Raw genomic sequence first — 17,314 nt, forward strand, 5'->3', positions numbered from 1 at the left:
TTCCCCTTTTTCACCGGGCAGAGGAGAGGTTAGAGTAAACCTTGTTCCCGAGGTTCTCGTTCTATATCGCTCGGTCCTCTCGCCGCGTTCTGGATGCTATCCAGACGTTAGGCTGTGCTTTGTCTTCTGGAGGAGGTTTTCATGTTATGGCAGTCGTATGACTCATTAAGCCATCTGAACTGTAAGCATGTGAAGAGGCGAGACCGACGCTGAAAAAAATGCTTTAGCACTTCTTATGTTTATTTATCATTTATAATGGGGGTCCACAGAATAACAGAAGGAAAAAAAAGATTTTTATAAAATGTCCTTTCAAGATTAACTAATCTTTAGTATAAAAGGCATTATACAGGCTTAAAAATAAGGGTTCTTTATTGGCTTTTAGAGGTACAACAGCTTGTCACTGGGACAGTACCCTTATTACAACTAAGTAGTACTTTAAGTACTAATCTAAGGTACTAATATACAACTTTTAGGGATAGATAAGGGCAACATTGCTCCTTTTTTAGGGTGCTGCCCAAGTCACAAACTGTTGCGCAAAACAGCATGTTTTATTTTGACAGTGTGGTTCTACAAGGAACCTTTAAAGGTTAGCTCACCCAAATTGAAAACTGTTAATAATTGTCCACCCTTATGTCGTTCCAAATCCGTAAAATCTTTGTTCATCTTCTAAACACTAAATAAGATATTTTTGATGAAATCTGAGAGCTTTCTGACCCTTCGCAGAAAGGGACAACAGTGCAACTACAACCCAGCAGGCACACACATCCTAAAATGTAAAAATGTAACAATTGTTCAGTTTTGGGTTGCAACGTAGGGTGACCAAAATTCAATATAATTTTAACATCTAATGTCAATGGCAAGTGTTAAGTAAGCATCAATTTGACGTCAAATACTAATGTCAACACGATTTTCATTCTCAACCAAAATGCAACGTCTGTCCGTCGTCTGGTCCAACGTCAACCTGACACTGACGTCTGGGTCCTGCTGGGCACGTTCAAGGCCTAGAAAGGTAGTAAGGACATCATTAAAATAGTCCATGTGACATTAGTGTTTCATCCGCAATTTTATAAAAGAGCGAAAATACTTTTTGTGCACAAAGAAACAAAAATAACAACTTTATTCAAGGATTTCTTGTCTTCTGTGTCAATCTTAGATGCAAATTCACAACAGTACCACATCTTTAATTTGCTTTGGCATCAGTACAGTAACAATAAATATTATGTAAGTATAAAGCATTAACTTTGTCTTAGATGTTTCACCTAATATTTCTAGGGAGATATAAAAAAACAGACACAAATGAAACGATCAATGACAAAAAAGTTTTACAGCTCTTATTTTCTTGGAAGAACGTATTGAGGTGATTATATTATGGAGATCATCTTGATTTTTGATTGAAAATTTTAGTATCTTGGTGATTTTGAGCTTAGCGTGAGACATTGCTCAGATTGCTTCTGAGCCTCTATAGGAGACAGGTGAGATTGTTGGAGAAAACTCTGAGAGATTCCAATTAAGTATTGCTTGGAGAAACAGTTGGCATTTCTGTAGGTAGTGCATTTGCTTATTAGCCTTTCTGACTCTTCTGTTTTTTTTTTTAATGAGACCAGCATGAATCTGTTTGTTTTATGTCGAAAAGTTTTCTCTGGAAGAGCAGGGAAGGGGGAGTGCTGCATGTGTGAGAGGACAGAGGGAGAGGGAACTGGGCTGGGTGAAAAAAAAAAAAACTACACGGGCTGTAGGACTCAAGGCGACTATAAAACAGCTTTCTTGCCCATTGTGTTGATGTAGTCAAGAAATATACCGTAACGCACAGGCAGAGACAGAGACGGAGATGGAGGAGTGAGGCGGGACCGGTTTGTGTGGCTGCTAAGAAACGTTTGTCTTGCGGTTTGCGAGCAAACTTTGTGAGGAGATTTATTTGTGGCGGGGTCTGCCGATGACAATCCTCTGAAACTTTAACTCTCGTGTTAGAGACGCAACAGTGCACATAAACAAGCCTTTATTATTTTAATGCTCGAAAAAGAAACGGCAGCTCAGAAATTAGTCTTGCGAGTCGTATATCTGTCCTCTAGTCACAACTTCAGCATAAGCGGGACAATATTAGGAAAGGTTTTTTTTGCTGACTAGGTTCTCCGTATAGTTGACGCGGCTGAAATGGGAGCGCATGACGGGCGCTCGGCGCTTGCGGTTCACCGGAGCTCTTTCCTCCTGTGGACGCTGCCGCTGATACTGTGGCTGACGTGCGTTCAGGGGACGTGGGGACCCGGAGTTTACAAATACCAGACCGGGACAGCACTCCACAAAGATCCGTCGAAGAGGTAAGGTTTGTTTGACATGACAGAAGTAACCTGTTGGACAGAAGCAAACCTGGCGAGAAGTTGTCAGTTGAAGTTTTACATTGTTTCGAGTCATTTCAGGACAGTTATTTCCACTTTAAATACTTTTTTATCGATTGTTTGAGGTCAATTTAATGATTTAATGAACGTGGAAAAATACGAGTATTCATACAAATTAGGTTACAGTTGCGTTAAAATATCAAAACAAGAGTCAACGTGTTCGTGAATTCAGAGCTGAGAGCAGTGCATAAAAATTTCGGTGTTTGTGGAATGTATTAACATGTATTCCCAATTGGGAAATCCAGCTTAAGATGTCAGCTGTGTTTTAAAACTAGTAGGCTAACTTGTCCAGTCAGTGCTGATGCAAGTTAGTAGACCATCTTGGTCCAACATAAAACTAGTTAAAACAAATATAAGACTGATATATTGTTAGGATAATCTATCAGTCAGTTTTAACCTACTCAGTTTGTGCTTCTACCTTAATGCAATGCTGATTTCCCTGCTCTCCACCTAATGCTCCTGTTGTGAGTCTGACAGTCTGTTTCCTCTTTCCTGAGATGGGGGAACACCCATCTCTCCTGCCTGTACCTTTGTCAATAGTTTATTCCAGTTTAAACATGCATAAAATAGATTGCTATCACTATCTGAACTTATTCAAACTTCAGCTCACCCCTTCATTAGGACAGATAGCTTTTAAATGTTTGCATATTTATGCAGTCTTGTTTTCAGGTTTATTTTAGGCAAGTTTCTTGAAATGCAAAAGCAAACATAATCAACTGTGTTTTTTAATCAGCATATCGTCTTTTCCATTTCCTTCCTTACATGTGGTTGATTAGGCTTTTTTGAAACGTGACAAGGCAGGAAATTAGACAAAACATCCAAGATATAAGCCCTCCACTTCTGTCCAGACCGCATCACCTTGACTGACCTGTGACCACAGCTTATAGCCTTGATCTGACCCTCATATCTTCATGTAAATATTTACTTTGTTTGGTAAATGGCTTAGAGTTGTTGTGGGGGGGATGTGTGGTGGGGTGTCTCTGATGTATGCAGGTGTGGAGTCGTCTTTGCTCTCTGTGCTGATGGTGTGATCTCTCACCCCCTCTTCCAGTCCGTCACAGACTGATGAAACAGACGGTGTTTACTAAACACATGCAGCTGCATCGTCTGCATGCTGTGAGAGGGAAGTTTATTGCACCGCTGTCTGATGATGCTACGAGAAAAGGTCACAGACAACTTTGAGATGCCTTGGGATCGTTTACTGAGAGGTGCAATATAACTTTAGATATGAAGGACAAAGTCTGTTTATACTTTAAGTCATGTGAAATACTCAAGATGCAGTTGGCTTGAGTTTACTTGTTTATATAATAAATCACGTTCAGCCTTTCATTTTTACATTTAAGGAGCTGTTTATTCCTAATCTCATCTATAATTACTTATTTTCATGTTTTTTGGTTACCTGGTGAAACATATTTGTGACCCTGGACCACAAAACCAGTCATAAATAGCACGGGTATATTTGTAGCAATAGCCAAAAATACGTTGTATAAGTCAAATGCCAATTTTGCCAATGAATTTTTATGCCAAAAATCATTACGATATTAGGTAAAGATCATGTCCCATGAAGATATTTTGTAAATTTCCTACCATAAATATATCAAAACTTAATTTTTGATTAGTAATATTTATTGCTAAGAGCTTCATTTGGACAACTTTAAAGGCGATTTTCTCAATATTTAGTTTTTTTGCACCTCCAGATTTTCAAATAGTTGTATCTTGGCCAAATAATGTCCTATCCTAACAAACCATACATCAATGGAAAGCTTATTTATTCAACCCTTATGAGTAGTCCCTAAAAACTGACCCTTATGAGTGGTTTTGTGGTCCAGGGTTACATTTCATTATGTTATGTTAGGGCAAAAATAAATAAATAGTCATGATTATTTTGGCCATTACTAAAAAATAAAATATTAAATTTAATTAAAAAAAAACTTTTGGATTAAATTGAAAAACATATAAACATAAATAATCATTTATCTTTTTAAAATGTTATTTAAAAGATTTAGTTCAACTAAAATTAAGAAGCCTGACTAACTGACCTACATAATGTGATTATAGCTTGGTTTTGTCCAGCATTTATACACATTAATCTGACTACAGTTGGCTTTGGCATTGTGCATTTGCTTTGAAAGTTGCAAAATGTATTTAGTCCTTCAAATATTCGATTGCATATTATGTCGTGTATGCTTTATACTGTAGTTTGGCTCTACAGAATCTCACTGTACATCTCTTAGAGCAGCATGTCGATATATTGTATAAATACCTGCATAATGTAGTTTCCCACGCTTGAGCACAGAGGAGCAGTTTATTCTGCTTTCTAAAGCATCACTGAGAGAGGCTGAACATGCATATGAACTCATGCCATAAATCATAATTAACCCCGATCCACATCCTAACCTTTAACCTAATCCATTTTGCACATAGCCAAGACAATGCCTGAAACGTAGATGTCCTGAGAAAAGCCCCTTAATAATATCTGTCTAATTAGGGGCCGAGCGCAGTTGGGGGTTAAATCAGCAGCTATTTCCTGCTCTGTTCGGCTTCACTGCCCTGGAGAGCAGCGCTCAGGGTGGGAGTGTGAGACTTGGGGCCCCAGAGAGACCTTTAACTGCTGACCCATCAACACCATCCAACATACCTCCACCTCTACCCTCATTCTGCCTCCACCGAAGCCATGACTCTTTGATGCTTAAGTATGGCTCCATGGGTTGTACACATTAGATATATTTTTGTTTACTTTGTTTTATCTAATATGTTTAGCTCTATATTTCAATGCTTTCGTTCAAGTTTTATACTGACACAATCTGGGGATTTGCAAAAATCTTCTTAAGAAAGTAATTAAAGAATTTTTTAACATAAATTCTATAAAGTCTGTAAATGACATTCCTGAAAAATTCTTAAGATATTAAAGGGATAGTTCACCGAAAAATGAAAATTAGCCCATTATTTGCTCACCCTCCAGGCATCCTAGGTGTATATGACTTCCTTCTTTCAGACAAATGCAATCAGAGTTGTATTAAAAATTATCCTGGCACTTCGAAGCTTTAGAATAGACATAGATGGGTGTTTCTCTTCATCAGTCCAAAACAAGTCCAATAAAGCACAGCCATCCATAATAAAAAGTGCTTCACATGGCTCCGGGGAGTGAGTAAAGGTCTCCTGTATCGAATCAATGCATTTTTGTAAGAAAAATATCCATATTTAAAATGTAAGAATCACTTTAATCTAGCTTGCAAAGAAGGAAGGACGGAAACTTTGCTTCCTTTGCTCCTGTGAACAAACATTTTTTTTCACAAGACTCACCAGCACATGCACAATGCGAACGTCCTACGTCATACCTCCGGAGCTCCTTCTGTATACGATTCTTAGATTATAGTGATGATTATGTTTTAGATCTGGATATTTTTCTTACAAAAACACATCGATTCGCAACGTGAGGCCTTTATTCACCCCCGGAGCCGTGTGAGGCACTTATTGGACTTATTTTGAACTGATGAAGAGAAACACTTGCCCATTGCCATGATAGAGCTGGATATTTTTAATATAACTCCGATTGCATTTGTCTGAAAGAAGAAAGTCATATAGACCTAGGATGCCTGGAGGGTGAGTAAATAATGAGCTAATTTAAATTTTTGGGTGAACTAACCCTGAGAAACAACATATCAGAAAAAAAAGCATTTCAGCAAAAAGTCACATCATGGATAATCATGACATGATAGCATTAATCAGTGGTAATACTTTGTTGTACTGATGGGGGTTATTTATAATGTTATTTTTTAGGGAATATGATTCTTCTTGAGTTTTGTCTTCAGGGTAAAATTTAGGAAATGTTTTGGAAATGCAAAATATTCATAATTTTATTCCTATGTTAAAAAAACTGGAAGAAAATTGCAGTTAATAAGACTTTTATTCTTAAGACTGTTTCAAGAATTTAGCCCCTGTTCTGGAAAATAAGATCTTCTAAACTGAAAACAAATGCTGCAGTACTCCCACTTGGTGTCAGTTATAAATTAAACTAATCACATGAAGTGAAAAGCATGAAACTTCAATCAATCAATCAAAGAATCAGTTTCACTGTGAGGATGGAGATACTTAAGGAAATATGCACTGATCATCTTCATGATCTGTGGGTGTTTCTGTGTGCACACTCACTCATCCATATCATCCGCTTCAAGGCTGTTTATCCTGTGAGGCCAGCCCTTAAATCCGACTCTACAGAAAGGACTGTCTCCCAGCATGGCCTTTGACCTGTCCTTTGAACCGTTCTCGAGCAAATCTCAGGGACAGAAGAGGGTTCCTCCTCATTTCTGCTTTTCTTTGTCATTCTTTCTTTCTTTTAGTACTTTTTGATGCTTTCTTTCAGCAGCCCATTAATCTTATTCATCCCTCACTGTTTTGCCTAGTGTTGGACGTCATGAGTGCGGCCTAATTGGGTTATCTTACCCCCCTAGTGCATCCCAGGAGGGCTTCATTACTGACCCGATGATGAAATGCTCTCTTTCCACCCCTCCTGTCCAGCTGCCACAGCTTTCCATTGTCTTCTGACTCAAACTTAATTTATTTGCCTCCAGAGTCAATAATCTTTGTAGTCTGTGCTACATTGCGGGAGTCAACATTTGCGTCTCACGCGTTGTCTGTTGAAAGCTAGCATTCATGCTTTAAATGAAGCGCGCTGCTTTTCCTTTTGTCTAAAACGAGACAGTTTCACGATCTTTCCTCTGGTTTGTATGCATGTGTGCGTTGTGCTGCATTTATTTAATGTCCTTGGCTTGTTTGCCACTCGCTGCGTGCTGAGTTGCACTCAGTCCAACTCTGTGTGATTCCTGCCATCCCTTTCTGATTTGAGTTGTCTCCCCCTTACAGTCTGTGCTATGATCTGCGTGCATTGCAGAGTTATTTATTACGTTTCTTGTCCCATGTGTGTATGTGAGGAAGAGAGTCAGTCTTTCGATCTGCTGGCCAAATGCATGTTAATGCCAGTGAAATGTAGCATTGCTGGGCCGTTGAAAGCTTTCACACCTTTTAACTTGACTTGCATTACCTACCACATATCTGAGACACATTGAAGCTAGAAGCAGTGTTAAAGTCAATTACGCTTTCAGTGAAATGTGTTTTGAACAGGGCAATAAATATGATGCTGTAATCGCTTGTGCTTCAATTACTTTCATTTAGTAAGAAAAGTATGCAAGTAATCATTTAGCAGATGGTTTTATTGAAAGCGATTCACAGTACACTCTTTACAGGGATTGTACAGAGTCTCATTGGTGATTTCAATGCATCGTGTTTTGAAGGGTTTTAACATACAGCCTAGATCATTAACCACCGCACCACTCTGGAATGTAGTAGAATGTGGCACAGAACAAAGGTTGTGGCAGATGTGTAAAGGATTAATTATATATAGAAGTGGCTTGAGAAGACAGTATTTTGTTTGTTTATTTCCAAGTCTTTGAGCATCAGGATGTTATTGGCTCACATTAGGGCTCTAGATGAAATCGCGGAATCCAGTCATAAAAATGGAATGTACTGTGTAACGCAGAGTGTCACGGAATTTGCCAAATTTTAGATAAATAAATCAGATGTAGGTCGGTACACTTAAATCAAAATGCGATATGTACTAGTGTCTGTGAATATTAAATAGCAAAAATACTATTTAAATATGAATCCTGCATGTTCTTTGTCTCTGTGTGAATGAATGGCGCAGATGCGCGGTTTCGTTTACTACACAAACTAAAGCTTGCGAGATGCTCGTGGTGTTTTCTGCCTCTGCCATCTCAAATATCCACCTTTTTCTCAATGTGAAAGTCTCGCCCGACTGGAGTGGTGCTTTACATTTCTGTTCTGGTGTTTCTAGTCAAATTAACCCCATTGTAACATGGATTTCTATGGAGACCAGAACACAAAAGCACCCAGACGAAGTTAGAATTCGTCATGGTGCCGCTCGTAGGTTACTCTGTAAAAAGGTAGATATGAGTACATGAGCACATAAACATAATCGCTAGAACTGCTCTGAGAGTCACTTAATGAGCATTTTACTGTTTCTTTTGTGAAACACGACTGTCATATCATATACAAACATAAACTTAAAGTTCTTCACAGTAAGCTGTCAAAATAAAAGTTCAGTTTAATGTAAAGAAACTATGACAGAAATATATATTACTTGATGTAATGATAGTACTGTTACTCCTAATAAAATTATTATTAAAACATTGTTTTTAAGGAATATTTACCAGAAAAAATATTTACCTTACTTTATTTACCAGAAAAAAATATTTCTGAAAAAATAAAAGAAAAGAAAGAAAGAAATTAAATAATAAGACAAAAAAAAATAAATTAGAGATGATTTTGATTATTAAAATGTAACAAAACCATTAAAATTGAAGCCAGAAAATGTATGGAAAGCATAGAATTTAAAAATAAAACTGAGTTTGAGGGAAAAAAAATGTATTTCATAGGGCCTTAAAATGTACTTTTTATTAAACTTTTAATAAAATGCTGTTAAATTGTGTTTCATTATTTCAATTAATTAGACATGCTTTTTGATTAATATTTTTTTAATTTAAGTATTAAAACAGAGTCTAGAAAATTTAAAATGGAAAAAATGGAATCCTCAAAAATTAAAATGGAAAAAAAACTGAATTTGGAAAAAAAATAAGGCCCCTAACCTACATTCAGCACAAATTGAGCAATAAAATATTGCAATGAAGTTTGAGTTTGAAGTTTACACCAAACACATTATTGTATTCTTTATTTGGCACATTTTTTGTTTTTAATTAATTAAGTTTATTATTTATTTTGTTTAAATTGCACTAAATTAATGTTCTAAATTGTTAGCCCTGATTTATTATCTATCTATCATCAAAAATATCTTAATTTGTGTTCTGAAGATGAATGAAGGTCTTACGGGTTTGGAACAACACAAGAGTGAGTAATTAATGACAGAAATTTCATTTTTGGGTGAGCTATCCCTTTACTGAGCTAAATTATTAGCCATTTTATTTATTTATTTTTATTTATTTAAAAACTGCATTATATTAATGTCGTAGATTACTATTTTGAATGTTGGAAAACATACTGGAGTTGTCATGTTCACACTGACCCAACACATAGTTGGTGTTTTTTGGCATTTGTTGAAGTGGTGTGAACCTTGAAGAACCATATATCCAAGTCAAATAATTTATAATAAAAAATTACTCTTGATGGCTCTTCATATCTCACATTACTGAACTATTTTCACAGCACAGCAATAAGCGGAACTGTTATCATAGTGAGAATTAGAGTGTGGGTAGATAACTGGGTTGCATAATGAGCCCTCATAAATGCTTTGTGAAGGAGAGATGTTAGATTACAGGAATAATGGTCTATAAGTACTGCTCCTCCTCTTTTAACCCTCAGTCTCTCCCTGCCCCGAGGTTTAAATCTGGATCAAAGCGGAGTTTAGCTGCCTTCTCTGTTCAGAAAGCAGGCGAGGGGTCATTTCCCATTGAAACGCTTTTGTGCTGTTTGTTCCCTATAAATCCTCTCATTAGTTCATATGGAGCTGGACTGTGTCCAGAATGTTTCCATGAAGATCCAAAGAATGCCATGCACTGTGTGCTGTTTTGACATAGAGAGAGTATTTTGCATGGTTTTTAGATAGATTTGTGTTTTAGAGTAGAAGGGAAAATTGAAGTTACAGTTGGGGAAAGTACCAAATGAAGTCTATATCAGATGAGAGGGAAGGGGGGTGAACGAATCCAACAAATCACCCTGTTCACCAAACTGGCATTGTGATTGGGGGCAGTGTGGGAACTGTGTTCTGATGGCTGTGCCGCTCTAGATCTTTATCTGTCCATTGCATGGACGTCTGCTCCTTCTGTGAGTGAGTTCAGCTCATTTCTGTGTCTGTTCAACTTATGTAGCAGATTTGCAGGCTGAAATGATGCTAAACAGACAGAATCAGTGAGATGGGGTTCAGTATGACTGAAATCAGAGTCAAATATGGAAGCAATTACGTATGATAGTTTTTGCTCAGGTGAATTTACATGATTTTGTGTGTTGACAGAGGTGATGTGACTGTACAAATGCAGTTTGTACAGTCAGAAGATGTTTTTGTTGGATGGAGTATTCAAAAAATTGCTTCGAAGAGCATTTTTTTTATTTGCGTTTTTTAAATATATATTTATTCTATTGCATTTTATTAAAATTGCATTTTTCTCAACCAATCAAACCCAATAAGGGTTTGGTTGATTTAGGCTGATGAATGTTAACAACAAAAGATATTGATGTAAGAATTATGGTGGAGTTTGAATGTGCATTTCTCTGTTTCCTAGAGAAGGGCAAGGGTATGATTTGTGGTTTTGGGTTCAATAACAAGCAGATCACAGAAATAGCTCTGTAGATCTTCAGCTGTGGCCAGACTGGCCTCTTGTGTTTGTGTGTCCAGTCTGTGTGTGTTTGTTGGCTGGGCTGGAGCAGTTGGGCAGGTAGTGACCGGATAAGCCTGTGGTCACCCCAGTTCTGTTCCAGACTCTGAGTCCCGGGGCGCTCGTCTCAAGCCGGGCATGGAAACCACCTAAAATTCAGAGGCTTTAGAAATTTCTGGAATTTTTGAGGGCTGGTTCTGTGGGCCACAGTTTTAGCAGGTTCTGGGAATGGGTTGGGAAACAGCACGTGAGAGAGCTGTAAATGCGTGTGCATGAAGATGGTAGACCCCATGTTGCTGCTGAGTACAACGTCATATATTTAATTAGGGCCCTCTGAAATCTGTTTTATTTTTCCCAAATTCCGTATTTTTTCCCCAAATTCGGTTTTTTTTTTCTTTTAATGTTTCTGGATTCTGTTTTTATTTTTCCACACTATGTTTTAATGGTTAAATTAAATTTAATTAATGATAAAAAGCAATTAATAATTAATTAATTAATTAAAATCCTGAAACTTCCACAACGTATTGTGTAATTTATAAAAATCCAGTCATATCCAGTCCAGTCAATCCAGATAAAATTTATTAAAGGTTTGACAAAAATCACCTGTTTTAAGGAAATACATTTTTCCCCCTCAAACTTAGTTTTATTTTTACCAAATTCTGTTTTCCATTAATTTTCTGAATTCCATTTTAATGGTTTCATGAAATTTTAATAATGAAAAGCTCCTCTAAATAATTGATTTAATAAAAAACTTTTTTTATTATTATTTTATTGCTTTTTTTCATGTATGCTGTCTTGTATATTTACATTTTTCAAGTAAATAAATTCTGGTAAATAATTTTTATAGTTAATATTGGTTAAAATAATGTTTTAATTTCTGTCACAGTTTCTTCAAGTTAAACCAAAATTTTATTTTGACAAATTTCTGTGAAGACCATTAAGTTTCTCTTTGCATATGCTATGACGGTAGTTTTGTTTTTTCTCACAAGAAACAGTAAAATGCTCATGAAGTGATTCTCAGAGCAGTTCTAAAGATTATGTTTAGGCAGCGGCTATTTACACTAATGCAAATAGCAATAGATGCTATTTACACTAAGTGCAAATAGCTATAGATTCTGTTTACATTGTGTTAAAACAGCAGCATTTTCTGCTATTTAAACTTTTTAAAGAACACCATTCCCAGAGTGAAACATGGCGGTGGGAGTATAATTCTGTGGGGATGTTTCAGTGCGTTTGGAACTGGGAATCTTGTCAGCGTCAAAGGAATCATGAAAAAAGACCACAAGAAGATTTTGAAAGACAACCTCAGGCAGTCTGCAACAAAACTTGGTTTGGGTTGACGTTTTGACTTCCAGCATGATAACGACCCAAAGCATACCACATTTCTGGTAAAGAACTACCTCCAAATGAGCAAAGTGAACATCACTGACTGGCCTGCTCAAAGCCCGGACTTGAATCCAATAGAAAATCTGTGGGGCTCACAGCAGGAGACCAACAAATCTGGAGGAGCTTGAGAAATTTGCTAAGGAAGAATGGGCTGCAACTCCTCAGGAGACATGTCTGGAACTTGCTGAGAAGTACAACAAATGACTAAAGGATGTTATCAAGCAAAAGGGATTCTTAATAATTTTCTCTTTAACTATATACACTGCTCAAAAAAAATAAAGGGAACACTAAAATAACCCATCTTAGATCTGAATGAATGAAATATTCTTATTAAATACTTTGTTCTTTACATAGTTGAATGTGCTGACAACAAAATCACACAAAAATTATCAATGAAAATCAAATTTATTAACCCATGGAGGTCTGGATTTGGAGTCACACTCAAAATTGAAGCGGAAAAACATACTACAGGCTGATCCAACTTTGATGTAATGTCCTTAAAACAAGTCAAAATGAGGCTCAGTAGTGTGTGTGGCCTCCATGTGCCTGTATGAACTCCCTACAATGCCTGGGCATGCTCCTGATGAGGTGACGGATGGTCTCCTGAGGGATCTCCTCCCAGACCTGGACTAAAGCATCCGCCAACTCCTGGACAGTCTGTGGTGCAACGTGGCGTTGGTGGATGGAGCGAGACATGATGTCCCAGATGTGCTCAATTGGATTCAGGTCTGGGGAGCGGGCGGGCCAGTCCATAGCATCAGTGCCTTCGTCTTGCAGGAGCTGCTGACACACTCCAGCCACATGAGGTCTAGCATTGTCTTGCATTAGGAGGAACCCAGGGCCAACCGCACCGGCATATGGTCTCACAAGGGGTCTGAGGATCTCATCTCGGTACCTAATGGCAGTCAGGCTACCTCTGGCGAGCACATGGAGGGCTGTGCGGCTCTCCAAAGAAATGCCACCCCACACCATTACTGACCCACTGCCAAACCGGTCATGCTGGAGGATGTTGCAGGCAGCAGAACGTTCTCCACGGTGTCTCCAGTCTCTGTCACGTCTGTCACATGTGCTCAGTGTGAACCTGCTTTCATCTGTGAAGAGCACAGGGCGCCAGTGGCGAATTTGCCAATCTTGGTGTTCTCTGGCAAATGCAAAACGTCCTGCACGGTGTTGGGCTGTAAGCACAACCCCCACCTGTGGACGTCGGGCCCTCATACCACCCTCATGGAGTCTGTTTCTGACTGTTTGAGCAGACACATGCACACATTTTGCAGGGCTCTGGCAGTGCTGTTCCTGCACAAAGGCGGAGGTGGGTTGGTAGCACTCCATGTCTCATGCTACCACTACAGCTCGCATTGATGAAAGCACCACCAGCATTCAAAAGTGACCAAAACATCAGCCAGAAAGCATAGGAACTGAGAAGTGGTCTGTGGTCACCACCTGCAGAACCCCTCCTTTATTGGGGGTGTCTTGCTAATTGCCTATAATTTCCACCTGTTGTCTATTCCATTTGCACAACAGCATGTGAAATTGATTGTCAATCAGTGTTGCTTCCTAAGTGGGCAGTTTGATTTCACAGAAGTGTGATTGACTTGGAGTTACATTGTGTTGTTTAAGTGTTCCCTTTATTTTTTTGAGGATGTATATGTGTATATATATATATATATATATATATATATATATATATATATATAAGAGAAGAGTTTATTTGCAAAAACAGATTTTCAGGTCAGGTGACAGGCTGCCAGTCACTTTGAAAAGCACGCTAGATGAGAGGAATTTTATCAAAGCTGACTGAAAGTGATCGAGCATGGATAATTTCGACGAACTTGATAAAACCGTGATATCTTCTTCAGGTTGTAAAAGGAAGATAAAAGCTGGAACTTTTTCACGGAACATTGCAAATGCAGCACCCTACAATGGTAAGGGAAAACTGTGTGTAATCACAACCACAGATATGTATATATATATATATATATCTATGATCACAACAACGTTTGTCATGCATCTAAATTGTCAGCTGATTATATTACAAAGATAAAACGAGTGTTTTTTTTTAAAACTCTGAAACATGAAATGTGAAGTTATCTGCTTTTGCCAAAAAAACGACTGTTGGAGTTATCTGCTTTTGCTGTTAAAAAAAACAAACTTTTAATATATATATATAAAAAAACATACTTTCAATGAACACTGTGTCATTATTTGTTGAACAAAAATGAAGCCAAAATGGAAAAGCCATGTGTGACAAAGTTAGGACACACTTTGATTAACTAATCATAAGCAGATCTGAGCGCCTCTATAAAAGCACAAGCTTTGGCAGTTTGCTGGTCTGGAGCCTTCGGGTGTGTGTTAACACAGTGCCAAGGAGGTAAGACATCAGCAATGATCTTAGAGAATCAATTGTTGCTGCCATCAATCTGAGAAGAGTAATACGGCCATTTCCAAACAATTTGAAGTTTATTCACAAGTGGAAGACATTTAAAACAGACACCTCTCCTTCCAGGAGTGGACGTCCCAGAGAATTCAGACAACCCAAGAACTACACCTCAGACTCAGACGCCTCAGTTAACATTAAATGATAAAGTTCATGACAATACCATTAGAAAAATATGGGACAAAAATGGCATGTTTGGAAGGCTTGGCAGAAGAAAGCCTCTTCTATCTAAAAAAAACAAAACATTTCAGCAGTTTAGGTCTGCAAAGTTGCATCTAAACAAAACACAAGTCTTCTAGAATAATGTCCTTTGAACAGACAAGACCAAAGTGGAGATGTTTGGCCATAATGCACAGCGCCAAGTTTGTTGAAAACTAAATAGCATGTCAGAACAAACACTTCATACCAAAAGACAAGCATGCTGGAGGAGGGCTGATAATTTTGGGCTTGTTTTGTAGCCACAGGACCTAGGCACCTCACAGTCGTTGAGTTGGCCATGAACTCCTCTGTATATCAAAGTATTCTAGAGTCAAATGCGAGTGCATCTGTCCGACATCTAAAGTTGGGCCAAAAATGGGTCATGCAACAGGACGATGATCCCAAGCACACCAGCAAATCTACAACAGAATGGCTGAAAAGAAAAGAATCAAGGTGTTGCCATAGCCCAGTCAAAGTCCAGAGCTCATCCTGACTCAAATGCTGTGGTGAGAGCTATGCATAAGCAAATGCCCACAAACCTCAATAAACTGGAGCAACGTTGAAAAGAAGAGTGGTCCAAATTTCTCCAGAACAATGTGAGAGACTGATAAAGTCACACAGAAAATAAATGCTTCAAGTTATTGCTGCTAAAAGTGGATCTACAGGTAGCTGACTCATAGGGTGTCCTAACTTTGTCACACATGGCCTTTCCCTCTTGGCTGTATTTTTCTTAAATAAATAATGACACTGTGTGATATGTCATGTTTATCTGAGGATTTATTTTCCAAATTTTAAAACCTGCCAAGGACCCGATAATTTTTTATTATGTCCTGATACAGAAAACCATGGAATTCAATAGGGTGTCCTAACTTTCTCACATGATTGTGTGTATATATATATATATATATATATATATATATATTTATGTATATATATATATATAATTTCTACTAATTTCTGTTTTTATTTTAAATCTATATTTTATGTAAAAAATAATTACATTTAAGTATTATATAAAACAATTTATAGATTAAAGTGGGACTAATCTTTGACCTGTCAACTAGCTCTTAACTGCACCTCTTATTAAATTGGCATCATTAAAATGAATTTCTAAAACGCTGTCACAGTTCCATCAATCCCTAAAATTCTACACGCACGCAATGCCACAGACAGACAATCTACAGTAATCCAGGCAGATTGATGCTGATTACTGAGCATGTAACGGCCCTCTGGCCTGTTTTCCTGGTGTGTGATCATAGCTGTGCATAAGCTGAGCCATTGATAATAACCACTGAAGTATAGTAGATATAATGACCTCCATATGGTACACGTGCATTAACTCTCTTTGAATTCTGCTCCACATCTCTTTGACTTATGTTTGCTCAACTTGAGGCATAATGGTTCATACAAAGGTCTGTTTGAGGTGAACTTATCAATGGCTCTTTGTTTCAAGTCGTTCTGTGTAAAAATCATGAGGGAGCTCAGGGGGAAAGAGATCTGATTGGTGTTTCTCTTCAAACCCACGTTCATTCCTTTCTTTTGTGACTTCTGGCATGTGCCGAGAGTCTGGGCTTGGGCCGCGCAGCTTTGTTTTGGTTCTCTGTGTTACTTTCCCCCTTCTCTTCTGCTCTTTTCTGTCCTGCCTCCAGTCTGCTCCTCATCAGGCCTGGCTTTGCCACTGGCTTCCCAATTAGAAAGTTCCACATTATGTAGGGCACATTTAATGATTACCGTGGCAAACTTTCCAGATGACTTTTGTCTCCCAGGCTTGTTTCTCTTGTTTGCGTTTTCCGCTTAATAACGAGACCGTGACTGAAACCATACCTTGAGTGAGTTTCTGTATTACAAAGCTGGCTTTTATATATATATAGCTGTATATATAATACATATATATACATAATATGTAAGACATTGTTTGAGTTAATGTTGTTTTTTTATTTAATATATGGGAATCTGCTTTAGGGTTTTGTCACCAGTCCCTCATGTTAAGCCATTTTTTGAGTGGCTCAAAAAGTTCCTGGTCTTTTCCAGCTGTGTGAAGTGAAGCCCTGATAAAAAGCAGCACAAAAGAGCCAGTCTTTCTCCCGGGGACTGTGCCTCTGCTCCAGTTTTTGGCTCGAGTTTCTAAAAGCTGTCTTAAATCTAGATGAGGAGCCCACACGCTCGCATGTGCAGGACATCGTCCCCCTCCGTGACTTGACCTGCTTGTAATGCTGCGGAAAGAATAAAAATGGGAGGATGTGTATTGCTAGCGAAGAACCGCAAAGTAAACAGCGCTGACAATGCTCTCCTGCCGGGCACATGGGTCATTTAACCTGCGTAAACATCATAAAGAGTTTTCAAAAAAGATGGTTAGACTGTTGAAGGATGGGCGTCCCGTGAAACACTGATCACTTTTACAGTATGTGGGAGTTGGATTAGATCATTTAATGGCCAGCTATGTGTGTGTGTGTTATTATTTTTATTCTTATGAGGTCAATTAGATTCCTCTACTCTGATTT

The 17,314-nt window shown here is 38.1% G+C and overlaps 1 protein-coding gene across 3 annotated transcripts in view; it reads left to right on the forward strand.

The window, feature by feature from the left end:
- Nucleotides 1–1,721: 1,721 nt before the first annotated feature.
- Nucleotides 1,722–17,314, forward strand: part of emid1 (EMI domain containing 1) — an 88,487-nt gene continuing 72,894 nt past the window's right edge. For all 3 annotated transcript variants that reach the window (XM_051110226.1, XM_051110228.1, XM_051110227.1), the window contains exon 1: nt 1,722–2,315. In XM_051110226.1, coding sequence (XP_050966183.1) covers nt 2,152–2,315 — 164 coding nt within the window. In that variant the 5' untranslated portion in view covers nt 1,722–2,151. The remainder of the gene's footprint in view (nt 2,316–17,314) is intronic.

This window comes from Labeo rohita, chromosome 5, assembly GCF_022985175.1.
Source record: "Labeo rohita strain BAU-BD-2019 chromosome 5, IGBB_LRoh.1.0, whole genome shotgun sequence".
Lineage (NCBI taxonomy): Eukaryota > Metazoa > Chordata > Actinopteri > Cypriniformes > Cyprinidae > Labeo > Labeo rohita.